Source organism: Hyposmocoma kahamanoa, unplaced genomic scaffold (genome assembly GCF_003589595.1).
Source record: "Hyposmocoma kahamanoa isolate Upper Pololo Valley unplaced genomic scaffold, ASM358959v1 76, whole genome shotgun sequence".
In the NCBI taxonomy this organism is placed as follows: Eukaryota; Metazoa; Arthropoda; class Insecta; order Lepidoptera; family Cosmopterigidae; genus Hyposmocoma; species Hyposmocoma kahamanoa.
In genome coordinates, this window is record NW_020653900.1 from 12672963 (window position 1) to 12692960 (window position 19998).

Sequence of the window (19998 nt, forward strand, 5' to 3'; positions counted from 1 at the left end):
CACACACACACACACACACACACACACACGCACGCACGCGCGCGCACCATTCACATTTTAACTTTTATTTTTATTTTGCTTTCATTTTGTTTTCACTTGCAATTGCTCAATCATAGCTATCAAGTCTGGCCGGGGGTGGAGTCCAGCACACCACAACCAGATTATATTTTGACATTATGTAAAGCATCTATATTTATTTTTACAAGCACTGTTTGTGGAGACAATAAATGATTTTTTATTTTATTTTTTTTTATAGAACCTTTAAGAAACTCGAAACGTTGGTTTGTTTGAAAAAAACAAATTATGCGATTTTTTTATTATGCCAAGTGATGGTAAGAACAAATCGTGCGTCTGGTGGTAAGGCTTTACAAAAGCACCACTCTGATGTACGTACTTCATGATCCACTATCACCGATGATCAGGCGAAGTTTGCAATTAACCTTTATCCTCGTATGATATGGGCCCTAGGAACGCACCTTGTGGCAGCCCATTAGGAAAGGTGAATACCTAGATCCTCAATTACGTTTACGAGCACGTGTCTTTATATGTCTTGTAAGAACTGATGAATCTAGTGAAACTTAGAGTAGGGGAGCGTGGGGGAATGGGAGCCTACTAAGGAAAATTGATAATAAAAGTCATAATTTATGCAATTTAAATTTTTATTAGTTATGAACGTACACTTCACATATCTGTATAATCACATAAAAAATGTGAAAGTAAAATATAATATTTGGTTAAAAAGAAAAAACTAAATCATGCCATTCGCTCCATTACTCCAGTTCGAGAAATGGGAGCCGGTAACAATCCCGTATATCAAATGGGAGCCATTATATATAATCAGTCTGAAAAAAAATTCAAAGTAATAAAATATGAGAATAAACAAGAAAGTGTTAAAGAAATATCCGGTGAATATTGCAATGGGATAAGGAGAGCCAAATAGCTCTCATTACCCGCGTAACATCGAATTGCAAAAGGAATAAAACAGTAAAAACATTTCTATTTTTATTCTGATTTCAAGCATACCTTCTAAAATTTGATAGATATGGTGACATAGCTAGTGTAAATACGAGGGCTATCCAGAAAGTAGATTACGTTTTGGAATAAAAAATAAACAAAGTATAGGAAACAAATTTTATTATATACAGATGAAAGCCACACTCAAATTCTACTTTTCTACATAGTCACCATTCAAATTAAGGCATTTATCGTATCGAAAAATTCGGCCGCCTGCGCCTTCAACCACTTCGTTACCTCTTCTTGCAGCTGTGCGTCGTCATCAAAACGCTGCATGGTCAGCCACTTCTTCATTGCTGGGAATAGGTGGAAGTCGCTCGGTGCTAGGTCGGGACTGTACGGCGGATGGGGAAACAACTCCCACTTAAAATATTCAAGAACTTCACGAGTGACATTTGCCGTGCGGGGCCGGGCGTTGTCGTGAATCAACAAGATCTTAGAGCTCAACATTCCTCTGCGCTTGTTTTGAATTGCTCTTCTGAAGTTTTGGAGAGTTTGGCAATACCTTTGAGAGTTTATTGTAGTGCCTCTTTTTCTATCGGTTTACAGTTTTTTGCAGTCAGAAACCTTATTACTGCACGCACCTCGCAGCTCGCGGGATTTTCAATTAACGCAGACATTTCAAACCGTCACAGTATCTTAACGGAGCACAGCACGAACCTCTCACTAGCACGGCTAGATGCCGACTGAGCTGCGCAACGCTCTGACCCAGAGATGACCGCGCTAGTCCCGCCCCTAGCGGACACAGACGAAAACGTAATCTAATTTCTGGATAGCCCTCGTACAATGTAGTATCTATGTATTTTAATGCTTACCTGTGATGATGAAATCTGGCAAATTTTATAAGCGCGGAGCGAAAAACACACAACCATCTCATACGACTAAACGCGGAGTTCTACGGGGCCGCCCACAGGACTCGAACCTTGGCGAACGTTAACGAAGACATAGGAGTGCCGTTTGTACAAATACAAGAATTGGGAACGTCCAGTTTAACACCGCTCTCATCACCCGCGGGCTCCCAATACCCCACGTTCCCCTATGTGGTAGGTCCAACTAGGTATAGCTGAGGAGAGAATTACTGAAAGCGAGTTTTGAGTGAGAAATTTAATTACAACTTATTTACTTGTACCATATTCAGTGTTCAGACTTTTTTATTTATGATACCAAATGACTGGACGAACATTTCATGCGCCTGGTGGTAAATGACACGCCTGTCCATTACAGTTGCAGTGCCACTCAGAGCTTTAAATCGCAAAGATAGCATAAGTTGACAAGTGTGTTGTGTGTTTGTAATATAACCAGCACCCATATCCTTGAAAACCGGAACGCAGTAATGGTTGCATTACTGCTTGGCGGCAGAAATAGGTTAGGTGGCCGTACTTCCCTGGGCGAAATCTTTCACGAGGATCTCTTCAGCTATTTGAAGATCTGAAAAAATATTTTTTAAATTATTTTTCTTTTTTTTGTTTTTGCATTCATAATAGGTTTTTTTAAATATACATAATTCTTTATTAATTTTATTATATAGATAGGCTGAGCGTCTATTGTACTGCATACCAGCAAATGTTGATTTAATGTCATCGTTATACTTATCGTTATTGTGATAATCCTTCCTTCTTTTATTTTCTATATTTGTGTCATATAGTAATGTTTTATGCATTGTAAGAACTATTTGCAAAAATATAGCTTCCTGACTGATAGAAGATTGCTTAAGAGATAAATATCGTATGTTGAGTAATCCATCTTTTTTAAATACATGACTTTAATGAAAGCTCGTCTCATATCTTATCTGTGATTTGATTTGGTATATAAAAGAGACGGCGACAAAACTCAGATGGGTCACTTTTAACTCGAATCATTCGATTTCTAGCACTTTCATCTAAAATAAATTCTTAAAGTAAATTGATTCTTGGAAATGAAGATAAGGAAAAAAGTTAATGCAATTTAATAAAATAAAAGCTTTTATAGTGTTTTATATTTCGTCGCTAAAAGATTTTAAGTATTCTGCCGATGGATTGACTTGTACGCCCAAGGCTGGCAACTACACTACTGGCTTTACGTATTAACATAGGAAAGCATTTCGAGCTCCATAATTTGATATTGCTCGATTTCCTTTTTTCTAACCGCCAATTTCACGTCCTTGTCACGTGAAAAAAAAATCTTCAAAAATCTATTCCGCACAATGACACTAAGACGGACACCGTTCTTTCTTCGAAGCCTTAAGAAGGACAAATGATATTGACGTGTTCAGCAACACTGAACCAGAATTTCTAACATCCGCTGTTTACTATTTGGCGATGGTCACCGCCCAAAGCTCTGTGGTCCAAATGCCGCATCTTACCTTTGGCCGGTGATCGACTCAACCTTTGTGTGACTACGACTTACATGTTTAATTATAAGTACTGTAAGTGTAAGGTGTGCAGAATAAATAATAGTTATTTGTTGTGCAAGGCTGCAAAGTTGTTGTTTGGCGCGAGTACTTGTATTGAAACCTGAGCAAGCGAAGGAAACTGAGATTCCTGATCGTAGCGAGTATTTCAAGAGCCGAGCAAAACTCACAACTTTTCACCTCACTATAGCGAGGAAAATGATAGATGAAAGAAAAACAGTTGAACTTTAAAACATCCGTTTTTTTTTAATTACAAGAAAAAGTTTATCTTCCTACGCGTTCTGAATTTGCACCTCTTAAATTTCTAGTCTTGCTTGTACTTTTATTTTGTGTTATTAACTGATTATTGAAATTATTTTAGTACTTCCACGAATTAAAATAATTTAATAAACACAACGAGTTATCATTGTCAATTTAATGTTAACAATAATAAGAATAAAATATACCAATGGATTTATATTACATAAATAAGTAATGTACAACAAATCGCGTAGCTGAACGTGTCATTAACTTTTTGTTTTTTCATCTAAAGAAAGTGTTAGGTGTAACACAGTCCACCGTCAAGTTCGAATTTCAAAACCCTTTCCACGCCAGCGTGCAAAAAAACGCTTTTGCGCACAGATTTCTAATGAGATAGAAAGCCTTTCCGAGCTAGGAGGTGAAAATAAACGTTATATTTATTCATTTTGAATTTGCCAACGACGGATAAAAAAAATTTTCAAACTTAACCACTACTATATGCACCCTTGCTTTAATAACATCACATCTGCAAAATGAAAACTTTTTAGGAAAGAGATTTAAAGATTCTACGAACGAAATTAGTCGGTAACTTTGTATGCTTAAATAGCATTTTATGAAATTTCACATATTATTATATAAAATTTCTTTCATGTAGTTCGTATTATTTTTATGAGTTTCGTGTGGCAAAAGCACTTTTGATGATCATTATTATTAGTTGTGTGCTTCTTTTTTGTTTAAAGTTAGCTAATGGCAAAAACCGCACTGATTTTTTGCCAACACATATTATTAGCTGGCGACCGCAACTTCGTCTACGTAAAATAAGTACTGTACTGTATTAATTTTCATTGTTTTATTGATTGTGCTTGCAAAGAAAGTTTCATCTCCTATATCACCTATATTGTAACAAAAATAAATCTTATCACCGTTTATCCCATCTATCTCTGTACCAAAATTCATCATTATTGGTTTAGACGTCAAAATGTAACAGTTACTTCCACATTTATAATTATTAGTTTGGATGTATTTACCTATATTTACTCTATAGATATTTATTAGTACCATAGTAGTAATGTAACTCCATACAAACATTTGCAACGCAACTTGTATGTGGGCACGCTCACTACGCGCCGTATATTGTAGAAAATATTTGATATCTTTCAGCGATGGCGAAGTCCTACAAAATCGTATACTACCGTCCAGTATATGAGAACCTGGTAAATGAGCTCAGAGAGATGTGGCCGCAGGATGTTGTCACCGAAGAAGAGTATAACGTCATCCGCAACGCTATGAAGCAGCTCAAATATGTCGTGCAAGGTAATTAAACTTATCACATTCACAGACGAGACACACACGATGCCTTACTTATTCAAACTCGTATCTTATAAAGAGTGATTATTCAGGAGTAAACTGGTAAAGCTTTCTATTTATTTTATAATTCTTATCAAGAGTGTTAATTTCGATGCATTACTTTAAGAATAGACAAAAGCCGGTGTGTGAATATGAAGGAATTGTGATGTGAAAACAGCCTGCAAAATGTGCATATGCAATCCATGTTTTGCATTTCAGTAACTTTGTACTTTAAGATACGAGTTTGAGAAAGTAAAGCGACGACATGGCCGTCCAAATTATACGTCACACCTCTCACGTCTCCTCAAAGGTGACGGTTTGTCCGTGACGCTGACATGCTGTTTTTTAATTAAATTTTTATTGAATTGATATTCAATTATTTTTTTGTGATATTACTCCACTAGTTTGTTATAATTATTAATACAAAGATCGAACACTCAGAAAAAACACTCAGAAAAAATTCCTTCGATCCGGTCGGATTCGAACCGACGTCTTCTTGCATACCGTGCCAGACGCTATACCAACTAAGCCACGGAACGAACCAACGGACCTCACGAATTTTTCTATGTGCTTGCATCGTGTCTTTGTACTTGGTCTTTCAACGACTTTTTAGGCGTAGCGCCATCTATGAGAAATCTATGACAGATTTATCACCCAGTTAGTACCTTTACAGCTACCAGTCCTGGCGAGAGATGTCGCTATTCACTGTATTAATTAAATTTTTATTGAATTGATATTCAATTTTTTTTTTGTGAAATTACTCCACTAGTTTGTTATTATTATTAATACAAAGATCGAACACTCAGAAAAGACTCTCCCAAACCAAAGGACCTCACGAATTTTTGTATGTGCTTGCATCGTGTCTTTGTACTTGGTCTTTCAACGACTTTTTAGTCGTAGCTCGTCGTATACTGTTTTTTGTTATTGAAGCACCGCATCGTAATGTCCTCAAAGGTGATAGCTAAAAACTAGTGACAGTACTAGTCACCCATATACGGGTGAAACTACTTTGACCATGTTGTTACCCATCTTGTTGCAGGATGTCTCACGTTTCAGTAACCCCTATGACTTTGTTGTTGTTTATTTTCTAAACATTCCAAAATATAGGATGTTTGATGTTTATTTTTTAAATCGCTAATGTATATACGTAAACGCCTATATAAACACGAATTTTTGAAACAATAATTTGTAACAAGTACTTGATAGACAAAATCTTTATTCACCGCGATGATAAATGCATACACAGACACATGATACAGACATTAACTTAGACGTAACGCAGTAATATGTTCTACTAATATCTACCTTGGATGTCATGGCAGTGAAAAGGCGTTGACTCAGCATAAATGTCGCGGGTGCCCGCGACGCTGGTATTCTACCAGGACCCTATAGGACAGAGACGCCACTCGTAAAGCCCAAAACAAAACCAATTTAATTCAATTCAAATTCAATTGAATCCTATTCAATTTAATAGAAATAATCTTAATGAGGTGGCACTAAAGAGGTGAAAAGAATTCTGATGATACTGGTAGCGGTTCTTTTTTGCACTACTAACTCTTGTTTACATACCAAACCACGTGGAATTTCATGACGGACTAGAATAGAATGTATGCGGGAAGTCAGCGTGACTTAGGGTCGTATTCCAGAACTCTACTCAATGCTCAAGTCAGCATTTGAGCAGACTTGAGTATGATTTCAAGCACTGGAAATACGACCCTAATGGCAAGGACTTGAGTATGATTTTCAGTGCTCACTGCAATACTGAAGTCCTGACTTGAGCATTGAGTAGAGTTCTAGAATACGACTCTTATTGCAATGGCAACACAAGCACTGGAAATACGACCCTAATGACAGGGACTTGAGTATGATATCAAGTGTTTTAAACCATACTCAAATCCTAACTTGAGCATTGAGTAGAGTTCTAGAATACGACCCTGAGACTCAGTACGGGAAACAAGGTCGACTGATCTATCAATCGCGCGCTCGATACAACACTCCCCGCCGTTGCTACCCGCACCCCACCACCAAATAGATCTAAAATGAGTTTCATTGTTCAAAATGTTTGCAAGTGCCTTGCAAGTCAATGACCTTTAGATCAAATTTGTTTACCGCAATTAAATAAAAAATAGGAATTTACGAAATATTTTTTTCGATTTATTTTTTTAGTTATATGGGTTGTGTTTCGTATATAGAATGACCTCTGTACATATAGCTAGAATGCAAATCAACACATTGTATATATTTCCTTGATATGCTTTTTATTGGATTCCGTTAATATATTTTTTTCTATAATTATTCATACACTAAAATTCGTAAGTTACACTAATTCGTTCCGTGGCTTACTTGGCATAGCGTCTGTCACGGTTTGCTGGAAGACGTTGGTTCGAATCCAGCCGGATCTAAGGAATTTTTTCTAAGTATTCCATCTTTGTATTAATAATGGAGAAATTTCACAAAACTAATTGAATATTGTGGTGTAAAATAATTGAATACATCGTGACATTCAATAAAAAAAAACTTAACAAATACATTTTTTTCTTTTGTACTTCATCTGAATGTATTTTTTTTCTAGGTTACTACTGGTGCAATAACGCTCTCCTAGTAATCTTTTTATCTCCACCAATAGTGGAGATCATCAAGAGAGCTTTGGGATACGATGTCCCTTTGATTCTCCCTTTCTTCTATTGGTTCCCTTTCGACCCATTTCAGAGAGTTTATTACGAGATTATATTGATCTTTCAGACTTGGCATGGTAAGTATGCCTACATATACCATGTAAACATATCGTAGAAAGAGAAAAGCTATTTTTGTAATGGTGTCAAAAATGTACAATAATATACCGAAGGAAGTTTAATATATTAAACCTTATGCTATATAAAAAGCAATAAAACAATTTAATTAATTTAAATTAATTATAAAGTTCATTAATTCATTTAATAAAATAGTTTTTTAGGTGTTGGTATTTAATTTGGTTAATTTTTGACATTTGTGTATTTATTTTGACGTTTTTCAAATTATTATTATTATTTTGACATGTAGTTACATTTTACAAATTATTATCAATAAAACTGAGACAAATAACTATCAACGCGTTTAAATTACAGACTGACTTATTCAATCCATGTGCGCGCCCATGTGCCATTATTAAAAAAATTAAAATCTAACACTCAGTATAATCTATTGAAGTGTATGTGAATAAATGTATAATACACCTTCAATGTGTGTGTATGCCCAATGTTTGGCCAGATATAATGAAACTATACATATATCCTATGAATATCTATATATCAATAGAATATCAATTCAATACAAGTTTAATTACTGTAAAGTTACCTAACTGGGTGACGAAATACTTTCATAGATTTCTCACAGATGGCGCTACGGTTAAAAAATACAAAATTTCGACAACAAGAACATGGAAAAAAACGTGAGATCCGCTGGTTCGTTCCGTGTTAATAATTATACGTATTTTATTACATATCAACTTCTATACAACCTGTGTTTTCATAAATAAACAAATAATGACTGAAAAAAGAGAGAGGGGGAGGTTGCATAATTTCAAACATTTCAACATAATTTGTGACGAAATTGAAAAAATCTATTTGGGGTATATATTGGAAAACAGACAAGTTAGAATAGTTTTTTCTTAATAACCTTCATGGCACCAGCCATATACATAATATTTACATTATAGTCTTAATATAATATTTATAATTGCCAACCGAGATGATATCAAGTGACGGGACGAACAGGTCGTAACGTGCGCCTGGTGGTAAGCGACACGCCTGTCAGTTGCAATAGTAGTTGCAGTCCTACTCAGAGCGCCCATCATCCTGAGACATAAGTTGACACGTCTCATGTGGCTGTACGAGTAATTTAACCAGCACCCTTACCCTTCAAAACCGGAAAGCGCACATTATCGCTTGATAGAAATAGGTAAGGTTGTACTTCCCTGGACAAACTCTTTCACAAGCTTTCACTGCTTACTTATGAAATAAAGATTATTTGAATTTCACTTTTAGTTCGCACAAGTTGGGATAACTTCGAAATCAATTTTTATACAAATTAAATTTAAACGAGCTCAACTGTGATTTGTAAAGAAATTGTCATAACTTACCTTTAGATATAAACTTTGTGAATACGAAATAGAATTTATTTATTAAATAAAACGACAAACGCCAATGGATTAGAGCATAGGTTCTCAAACTTTTTCGCTTACCGGCCACTTAGGGTATATAAGAAAATTTCAACCGCACCACCACAACACAAAATATTTGAAAACACGTGTTTTTGATATTAACTTAACACAAAAATTCACAAGGAAAAAAATATATTAAATTTGTAGTGTAGTTTTATATAAATAATTCAGGTTTTTTAAAATGCCCCCTAGACCTCTCCGGCGCCCACTGGGGGTTATCTATCAGAAGTCCGAAATGTCATTTTCCAGAAATAAAGTTTTTCTCGAATTTTTATAACCTCGAAAGTAATTTTGAGAGGAAATATTTTTTCTTTTAAACCTAACTTAACCTAACCTAATTGTATCTTTGCGATAAACATCCAACATATCCTGAAAGGCAATGGTTTCGTTATAATTCGAACAAACGTTATTTCGGATAAAAATAATTCGAGTTTGTGATCTGTTACCCAAACTGTGTAGGGACCACTTTGGGAATCTATGGATTAGACGCTATTTTGGGATTTCATTCTATAGACAAATAACGTAATCGTGTTTTCTAGAGCACCGGTAACAAACAGAAGAGTCAATAAATACCGATTTTAAATTTAAATCGACTTTGTTGGTGAAATAAATGAGATCATAAAGATGAATTTCTCTACCTTAATGTCTGTGGTCCCTATCAATTTATAAACGTCGCACTTTTGGGCAAAAACTCATTTAGAAACTGATTGGGCCAATTTTGTTGTAGCTGGCCTAATACGGGTTGAGATTTAAACAATACATCTTGTGACATTGCAATTGTAATTTATAAAGGTACAAGCTGGTTCCCGCGACTTCGTCTACGTTGAATAAGTACTTCAAGTAGCCTACGTCCCATTTTACCTTGAGGGGTAATTAGTCAAAAACGCTGAAACATTGTTTATTTCTTACAAAAGGCATAAATATGAATTTTCAGATCCCTTGCTTGAGAAATTCTTGGTTCTCCTTTCAAATTTTCATTCCCCTATTTGACCCCCTTAGACAAAAAGTAGCCTATGTCTTTCTCCTAGGTCCCATCTATATCTATACCAAAATTCATCAAAATTGTAAAACTAGCGATACCCAAGATTAGATTGACAAAAACCCGAAAACAGGGATGAGATCTAAAATTAAAATTATATATCAGTAACGAAGTTACCAGACAAAGAATTTATATCAAGAGAAGCAAGTCGTTGTTATTTAAATACACTATATTTTGACATTAGAAAATTACATTGTATTAAACAGATTTGACATATTGTATATTTTTAGAGGCAAATTTATAGTGTTTTAAAAGATCCACAAACTGTCTAGACGTGCTAAATGTTGCATGATATAACTTGGTGAATAAATATAATTATTATTAAAAAAAGTTATTCTATGTACAAATACGTTAATACAATTTACTTCTATTTCATTTCGCAACACTGAATTGAAGATGGTGAACACATATTAATTTTTTTTAGTGAATGTCGCTCTTTGAAATAATGTAACGAGACATTTTATACCCACATATAGTTTTATTATTGTAGATAGTTTGGACCTTAGAATAATAACGCATAGAAAGATAGTTTCATATCAAACGAACTGTCACAAGTGAGGCAAAAATCAAATTCATGTAGGCTAGTTTTAGTAGTAGGTTAATTTTCGGTTTTAGTGAATATTTATATAAAAATACAAGTTGAAATGCGTTACTTCCTTGTGGAATGTGATGTCAGTATCTATTTTATGTTTCTCTGACGTATTTTTACACTCATTTACCGCACATTTCGTCATTTTTAGCTAAAATTCTTGATCTGTTCGCGGTGCAAGTTGACCTTGAGCACTGAAGGCCCGCCCGCTCGTGTAGGCCAATTGGGCGCGCTTCAATTTACCTCACTTAGCGTGTGCGGGCTAGGTTTCTATGCGTTATTATTCTAAGGTTTGGACTATACTCCGTTTAATAATAATTCTAATCAATTAGTGATGTCCTAATGCGTTTCCGATTCGACTTTTTTATAACAATCGATTTTATTTATGAACAAGTTTTAATCGTTTTAAAAGGCTTATAGGTGACTCGGAATTAGTTGAAGCGAAACTGCAGAGCCTTGAGCACCGCCGTAAAGTTGCCTGCTTATCGGCATTCTACAGGATATATCACGGAGAGTGTGAGATGGAATTGCATCATTTGATTCCGCCTTCCCCTTTCCATCGTCGGGGGACTAGACGTGGGGTGGGGTTCCACCACTATGTGGTGGATATTCTCAGGATTCGCAAGCAGCGTTTCGATTCCACATTTATATGGCGAGCGGTTAGAGAGTGGAATTCCCTGTCTTCAGACGTGTTTCCCGAACGCTATAACCTTTTCAAGGGGAGAGTGAATAGGCATTATTTAGGTGTGCATGCTAAATCGTCGACCTCATCATCACTTTCCATCAGGCGAGATGGAGGTCAAATGCTTATTTTTGATAAAAAGTAAAAGTTCGTGAATGTGAGCGGGTTCAAAAAAGAAGATATTTTCTGTTTGGGATCGTGATGTTGCGCTTGACAATTTGTGTACTCAAGAATTAATAAATAATATAAATGAGGATTCAAATGACTGAAATGATTCTCGTTCATATGGAGAAGAAGCCGACGATTCATTATAATGAACAATAAGAATTTTGTTACAATTATTTATAATTTATTTCATTTCATTATAATTTATTAGACACGTACCCAAATTTAAGGGGCAGACCCAAGAAGTGCTGGCTTGACGTCGCCAAGGGTGATATGCGTGCCAATGGTCTCACCACTAAGGATGCCGAAGACCGTGCAAAGTGGAGGAGAAAAAGCAGGAAAGCGGACACCGGGCTCCGCAGCAACACTGCTGAGGACGCAACCGGGACAACGCTCAGATGAGAGAGAGAGAGAGAGACACGTACCAAAATTTATCAACTTGAATAATGTTTGTTACATAATCTGTTGGCTCGATAAATATCGAGGCTAAAGAGCACGACGATTCACTAAAATTAAAAATTTAAAAAGTCCATGAAGTATTACATTTTTTTGTCTATGATTGTGTGTCAATAATTACGGAACTTCGGAGGCATGCATATGTCAAAAGTTAAATCAATGGTTGATTGGAGTATAACTACGGTGAAACGCACCACTCTACCTGGTACAGTTATGGTTGTGACATCAAATTGGTCCTATAAAAACCCTCTGGAGGATCATTGTCTGCCGGATAGCCTTGTTTTTTTCCTTATTGTATCCTTACGAAACGTTCAACAAAATATTTATGGAAAATATTGAGGGTGTAGCATATAAATGGGAAATTCATTTTAACCAATGTTTCATAATTAATGTAATAAGACTATATAAGTATTAATAAAGCGGGTAGGTAAGGTTGAGTTTACAAATAACTCAACAAACGATTGAATAAACTTGTGACGATACCTCTTTCATCATCATCCCACCCTCTTCGCTAGCACCTGGCCACTTACTTATGATATTTTGAATCGTTCTGTAATTCTTTTTCTCCGCCATTCTTACTTTGCTACGCACACTGGGGCCCGCCCATACAAGGTAATGCTCAAAACTCAAATTTGAAAATGTGGGTATTTAAAAAAAAAATTACTTATTTTGGCACAGTTACAAGATACAAATTATATTATACAAGTAAAACTATGACACTAACCAGAAACAAACAAATTTGTAGCCCAATAACAACCGCGCACAACATGCAAATAGCATTTTGCAACTTAATGAATATGGCTAACTAAGTCAATAGAATCTGTGATGTGTGTTACGTGCCTCCTTACAGTCAGGGCTTTTTATAATTTGTACAAATTTGTTGGTGCTCTGGTGGAATATATCACGATATTTACATAATACTGCCTGCATAAACGTATACTTAAGAGGGCAGTATGTGACACATTATTTTTTGCAAAAGGCACCAAAAACAAATGTTGCCTATGATTAGATCCATTGGTGACCTTTAGTGAAACATGGCTTATGATATCAGTATCTAATATGGAATTTACTATTTTGTGCAAAATCAGGAGGTTACTAACCGTCTCACGCAAAGCGAATCTAGTTTAAATTGGTTAAGCCTATCTGTATATGTCACTTTTTTTTTCTTAATCCCAATTTTGAAGTAAGACTACATACAAAGCGTTTCTGTATCGTCTCTATCCTGTTGATATGATTGTTATAAATAGGTGGCCATATTATGCTGCAGTACTCTAGTATACTTCTCACAAGAACCACATACAGAATAATCATACTTCGCGTTTGCTTGAAAGTTTTTGCAACTCTATATAGGAAACCCATAGTCCGCCTTGCTTTTAAAATCATTGAATCGAAGTGTACTCTAAAGGAAATGTATTAGCATATTCGTAATAAAGTATTACATCACGCGTAAAAATACTGTGTCGCAAACTGTTATCAGACTTTATGTGCAACCTTTAGATATTTATTTCTTACGTTTGATATAAATATCCATTTAAGCGCTTTATGTCAGTGACCAAGCAAGGTATGTTGCGTCTCCTGACATAATTATTATTTCATAAGTTTATCGGTATCCGGTACACTAATAAATTTGTAGTAGTGCCTTTCAAAAAGTTAATAGCCAATAAAATATTTTTTTCTCGAAAATGCGCACAGTTCTATTGCCGATTTGCAATGTTTACTAATATACAACCAAACCTTTCCGTTTATTATGAAGTAGGATTCAAAAATAGAACATTGCGCATTAAGAAAAAAAGTATAATTTAAAAATAAAATAATTAGCCGTATATCAGATGCCGATAAACTTACAAAATAATAAAAATATATATATATCGATTTTAATAATATACTTATGTACAAATGGTAAGTCAATGCAAATGACAATTAAAAGTATCCACAATATTCAATACATATTTTCACACACAAGAATAAACAATCGAAATACGTATTTAAAAATTCAAAAATGGAAATTAATTAATTATATATTATTTTTTCATATTCTAAACAATTTTCGCAGGACTTAAAATTCGACTTAAATATTTACGTGAGTTATCCGTTACTTTTTTGTAGCAGTAGAGCTCCTTGTGAAAGAGTTCGTCCAGAGAAGTACTGCCACCTCACCTATTTCAGCCGCCAAGCAGTAATGTAAACATTACTGCGTTCCGATTTTGAAGGGTTAGGGTGCTGGTGAAATTACAGGCACATGGGACTTGTCAACTTATGTCTCAGGGTGACGGGTGCAGTACCTCTAAGATCTTTGCGGTTTAAAGCTATGAGTGGCACTGCAACTGTTATAAACAGGCGTGTTTTGCAGGTTTAATAACAATCTGGTTCATGCTATGCGGAGACCTGCTGTTCTGCATCTTCCTCAGCCACATAACGACTCAGTTCGACCTGCTGGCAGTCAGAATTAAGAAGTTAGTCTATGTGCCGCTGGACAGACAGTTGCTTGCAGAATTCCCTTTAGGTAACTAAGATAAACTAATAAACCAACAAATTATGAGAAATTTATATTAAGTGTTTTAGGATATTCTTTTTTTATCGCTGGGAAATGCGGTACGCATACCACTCGGCTGGGGGGAGCAGCGAGCGTTTATGCGGGACTTCCGGACGGTAGAGGTGGGTGGTAAATAACGTCACGAATCACAGTGATCAGCCGTCAAATAGTACCACCGCGACTGTTTACGAAGGAACGACGGTCCAAAATCACATAGGTTGTAACTCCGTTCCACTAAGGGAGAGGCCACACGGGCGTTACGTCGGCGTTGCGTCGTCGCAACTGCGTTATACTACATATAAATCAGAACGACATGCCACACGGTGACAGAACAGCTCAGTTGAAATCAACGCAGTTGCGACGACGCAACGCTCGTGTAGCATCTCCCTAAGGGCGCATTTTTTCGAAACGAATTTCATCGCGCTCACGCCGCGCGGAGACCGCGTTGCCGCCGCGCAGCGACCGCGTGCTTCTAACTGTCATGGCAAAGTACGCTCTATTTATTTAGCATTTACGTTTTAACTTGAATGAGCGTCCCGGGCGCGCGGCGAGTATGGCTAGTTTTTAGATTCTACGCGGTGACCGCGCGATTGTATTATTCAGGAATTTAAATATTGTTGCCTTGTAAATAGGATTCAGGTCCGTCATTAATGTACGTGAAAACGTGGTAACGTGGTGCGCAATCTCCGTTCTGTAGAGACTGACGACTGCGCTAATCATTGTTATTCGCTTTTATTTTTTAATTCTAATTATGAACCAAGAAATAATTCGATCAGTGTAAATAGCGTGTAAATATTCGAAATACAAATAAGATAATTATTGTACAAAATTGATCCAAAGTAATAAACACGCCGCATGGTCTTATTCACGAATAATGCGACAGTCCTGAGCCTGTAACACTGCGAAAGTTGCTGCGGATCAACATTTCAAATGGAAAAAATAAAACGTTACTTCAAAGTGAGTAATAATAACGACTATTAGAAAGTAGCCGCTTGCCAAAACCGTACATCGTGATGCAAGTGACAGGCGTGACAAAATCACGGTGAGATGTCACTAATAGGAATGTAACGCTTTTCCCCATGTCTACCGGGCGGTATACATGTGACAGGCGTGACAAAATCACGGTGAGATGTCACTAGTAGGAATGTAACGCTTTTCCCCATGTCTACCGGGCGGTAGCCCCGTGTACCCACTAAAACTCGGTGGTTAACTCCACCGCCATAGAGAGGCGCCACAGGATCCGCTTACGCATTGTATTGGGACGTAACAGGTAAGGCCTCTAGGGTTAAATATTTATGGACAAGTATGGGTAATACTTGTAATCATCTGTATATCCCCAGAAATGCTATACCATGCATTGTAACAGTGATTAAAAATGCTATTTCAGGTGTTTATAGTGAGCAATTCTATCAAAAAGAAAAAAGCGCCGTTGACTCGTGCGATGACAGGGAATGGGAGAAAAGACATCAGAGGGAGATTTCTGAAATCATCTTGAAACATCGGGCATTGATCAGGTAAAGGCGGATTTATCTCAAAAACTAACAGATTATGTGCCAAACAAGGAATATCAAAAGATTCACTATATTCTACATTATATTATATTCTTACATTATAACGACCTCGGTGGCCCACGGTTAGCACAGTGGGCACTGGATGAAGAAGTTCCGGGTTCTTACAAGTTCTTACGCATCCTACACAAACTAAATACCCGAGTAGTACATTGATGAAGAACGTTCTTGTCTCCAGATTGTCGGGTGATGTGGAGAACATGTTCAGCTTTGCGCTACTGGTAAATTTCTTCAATAGTTCCATCATCATTTGCTTCTGTGGATTCTGCTGCATCGTACGTGGTTTTCAGTTTAAATATAGTCTATATTAATCAAGATACTGAACAGAAAATTTGTAGAACACTACCTGATACGTCTTGTCCTATTAGTATTATATTGGAGTTATATACGGTCTCGAGCATATCTCATCGCAAGTGGTGTAGAGTTGAACTCTGTATTATTAAAATAGGAAATGAAACTATTTATCCGGATTTGAATGGCGTATATTTGTTTTTTGTCCAGGGTGCTGCGAGAGGTCATTGAAATTAAAAAACATCCTAATTTCAACAGGGAAGATTGTTTCTCCATACCCCCAGTTTGGGATCCAGTATTTCCTCTGATAAAAATCCTTAACAGACATGAGACTGCAGTACTAATGTTATGTTTTAATTTATTCTAATTTCCATTATTCATTAATAATATACTTAATTTAATTAAAAAATTATATTGTCAATATAAAATATTTTGCAAAACATATGTAGCGTAAATTGGAATATTCTTTGGAAAACTGAAAAATAAGGTATTTAATTAATAATTTTTGTAACTATAGTGAAAAATAAAATGTAAAAAATAACCACCCGGTTTGTGGTTTGCATTAATATTGAAAGTAACTGATTGATGCCTTTATCACCTCAATCAACCGTGACCATGGGACTTGTAAAGGGCCCGAAACGTTGGTTTGTTTGAAAAAACAAGTATACGTGATTTAAATCCGAAAACAAATGTTTTATTTCCTATATGTAACAATCGCGAAGACCTAAAAACTATATAATTATTATTGAAAGCCCTGTTTTCTATTTATATATTATTTATATTTGTATATAGGACGTCAATGTTGAAATTAAAAAGCCATTTAAACCCAATAAAAAAATATGCAACAAGCACATAAAGAAATTCGTAAGATTTACTAACTCAATCTGTAGCTCAGTTGGTAAAAGCGGTAGCCTCGGTGTGGCAACAGACGCTGGTTCGAGTCCAATCAGATTTAAAGGAATTTTTATTTGAGTTGTTCGAGCTTTAATATCGACAAAAGTAACAAACTAGTGGAGTGCCTATTTTTTCACAAAAAGAAGTATATCATTAATTGTTGTGTACAACGCTTTACAGGGCAATATTTCTGTCCATAAACAAAACAATATAATTTAGCTTTATTTTGGACAAATAAAAATCTGGTCTTTGCTACCCTGAAGTGATAATTACACTATTGTAAGTATTTGAAGACCTCCATAGTAATGGCTCGGCTTTCATGGTGTGTCGACATCTCTAAAGTCCCGGGCTCGATCTCTGGCAGGGTCAATGTAGAAAACTGACTTTTCTATGTCGTCTCGGGTCTAGGTGCTTATGGTACCGTCATTGTTTCCGACTTCCATAACACAAGAGCTTTTAGGAAATGAAACTATTTTTCCGGATTTAAATCGCGTATATTTGTTTTTTCAAACAAACCGACGTTTCGGGCCGTTTACAGGTCCCATGGTCATGTTTGAAAAAACATTTTACCTATGGAATAAATAATCTTTGACTTTGACTTTGACTTTGGAAAAATAGTTTCATTTCCTGTGTAACAATCGCGAAAACCTAAGAACTCGACAAGAGCTTTTGTTACTTACTTTGGGAACAAGGGGTCTACTCTCGATCTCCGTCCGAAACAATTACTGTCAAATAAGTAATATTCGACAAAATTAAAAGACAAGTATCAAGAATGAAGCTTCATTCGCATCACGCGTCCTTTTCATTTGGTCAAGTAGTGTTTATTGCCATTAATTGTTTCGGACGGATGTCGGACGGAAATCGAGAGTAGACCCCCAGAACAACGTTAACCGACTTCTTAACGATTTAAAAAAAATGTTCTTATTTTGATTGTATGTTTTTTTTTATGTGTGTTACGCAATGAGTCCTATTTCGATGATTCTTTTTGTTCGAAAGAGGGGTATCTCAGTAGTGGTCCAATTTAAATTTGAACAAAATATTCCACCTCTAAAGTGGTAAACTGACTTTAGATTTCGGTTTTATTAGTACTCTGTACTGATTTCTTCTAACTTCAGATTGTGGAGAAATGGAATGAGATGGTATACAAATCGTTTCTGACCACTGCTTTGTCCCAGACCTGGTTGCTGTGTTGGTACGGGCAAAGGTTGCTGGAATCGGTAAGTTTCACATAGAACATTTTCTTGAAATGTGTCACAAGTAAAAAATACTGCATTTTGTTAGGAACAGAAGCACAAACTTTCCAGCTTTGCGGAAAAGTTTGTTTTTAATGGCGGCCACAAGGGTGGGGCCAGTGTCAGTTTCAACGCTGTAGTAGCAGCAAGGCATTCATCTTTCTTTCTAGGGATCAACTTGTGCAAAAATCTCTTCGATACTCCCTCCGAGTCACCGAACAAATTTTCTACATTACCCCCTCCATGATGTTTATGAAACTAACATATAACGGACACTGGCAAAATTGAGACAGTAAATTAGTCTCACAAACCATTCGTTAAGAAAAAAAAATCTTTCTTTGTATTCATAATCCAAACATTTATTTTTTGAAGACCCTCTCCGGTTAACCTCTGATAGGGAGGTAAAAAACAATCACGGACAAAGCAATTATATTGTTAGGAGCATATAAAATTACATAACAACATTAACGTTCACATAAATAACTGTCTCAGATACGAATTTCGTAAAGGAACACATTAAGCGTCAAATTAGCCACATAGAACATTCATTCGAAAAAATAACTATTACATATTTACTTGCCAAATTGGATATTTTTTAGTTGTGTCCATGTTAAACTCGGTGTCAAATGTAGAAGTAACAATCACGCTTTTTACGTGCTTATACAGAAATAAAAGATATCCACTTACTTAATTAGGTGCGTAACTATTTCTTTATGTTTTACAGAGCACAGGTTTATCAGACGCTTTATATAGCAGTGGCTGGTATCGAGTGAGTAAGCGAATTAGCAATGCTGTAATCATTATGATCAATAGGTTTGTACTCGTAATGGATAGGCTACGTATAATATATACCTACACTTTTTAAATGACTGGTATGAACGTCATCGAGTCATTGTCTTGAATAATTACTGTTTGTATATTCTTTCAGGACACAAAAGGAGGTCCACGTTACTACTTATGGATTCTCTGTTATGTCTCTGGCAAGTTACACTACGGTAATATTATTAGGAAACGACGAAATTAAAACAATTTTTTCTTACTATATGAATAGTTGATTTAATATTACTTTCACTTACAGATTATCAAGACTTCGTGGTCTTACTTTACCCTACTTCTAAATATTTATAAACAATAAGTTTATTTCACTATTACAATAGAAAAGTTAGTATAAAAAAAAAAGTTAAATCGTCGTAAAAATTTTTGTACACTAGAACTAAATTCACTAATATTTAATTATATCAAAGTTAACTATTCACTTTTTAGCTATTTATTATTAAATTTAAAAGAAATGTTTCATAATTTGTTATTTCAAGTCTCGATAACTCTAAGCCGTGCCTATAAAAACCACAGAGTTGTCGGTG

General features: G+C 35.7%; 1 protein-coding gene across 1 annotated transcript in view; it reads left to right on the top strand.

Annotated features, from left to right (window-relative positions):
* LOC113232469 (odorant receptor 85c-like) overlaps positions 1 to 19772 on the top strand; it is a 28334-nt gene extending 8562 nt beyond the window's left edge. The window contains exons 5-13 of the mRNA XM_026467211.1: positions 4805 to 4957; positions 7563 to 7742; positions 14470 to 14622; positions 16040 to 16166; positions 16399 to 16495; positions 18521 to 18622; positions 19362 to 19450; positions 19566 to 19632; positions 19716 to 19772. Coding sequence (XP_026322996.1) covers positions 4805 to 4957; positions 7563 to 7742; positions 14470 to 14622; positions 16040 to 16166; positions 16399 to 16495; positions 18521 to 18622; positions 19362 to 19450; positions 19566 to 19632; positions 19716 to 19772 — 1025 coding nt within the window. The remainder of the gene's footprint in view (positions 1 to 4804; positions 4958 to 7562; positions 7743 to 14469; positions 14623 to 16039; positions 16167 to 16398; positions 16496 to 18520; positions 18623 to 19361; positions 19451 to 19565; positions 19633 to 19715) is intronic.
* Positions 19773 to 19998: the final 226 nt, after the last annotated feature.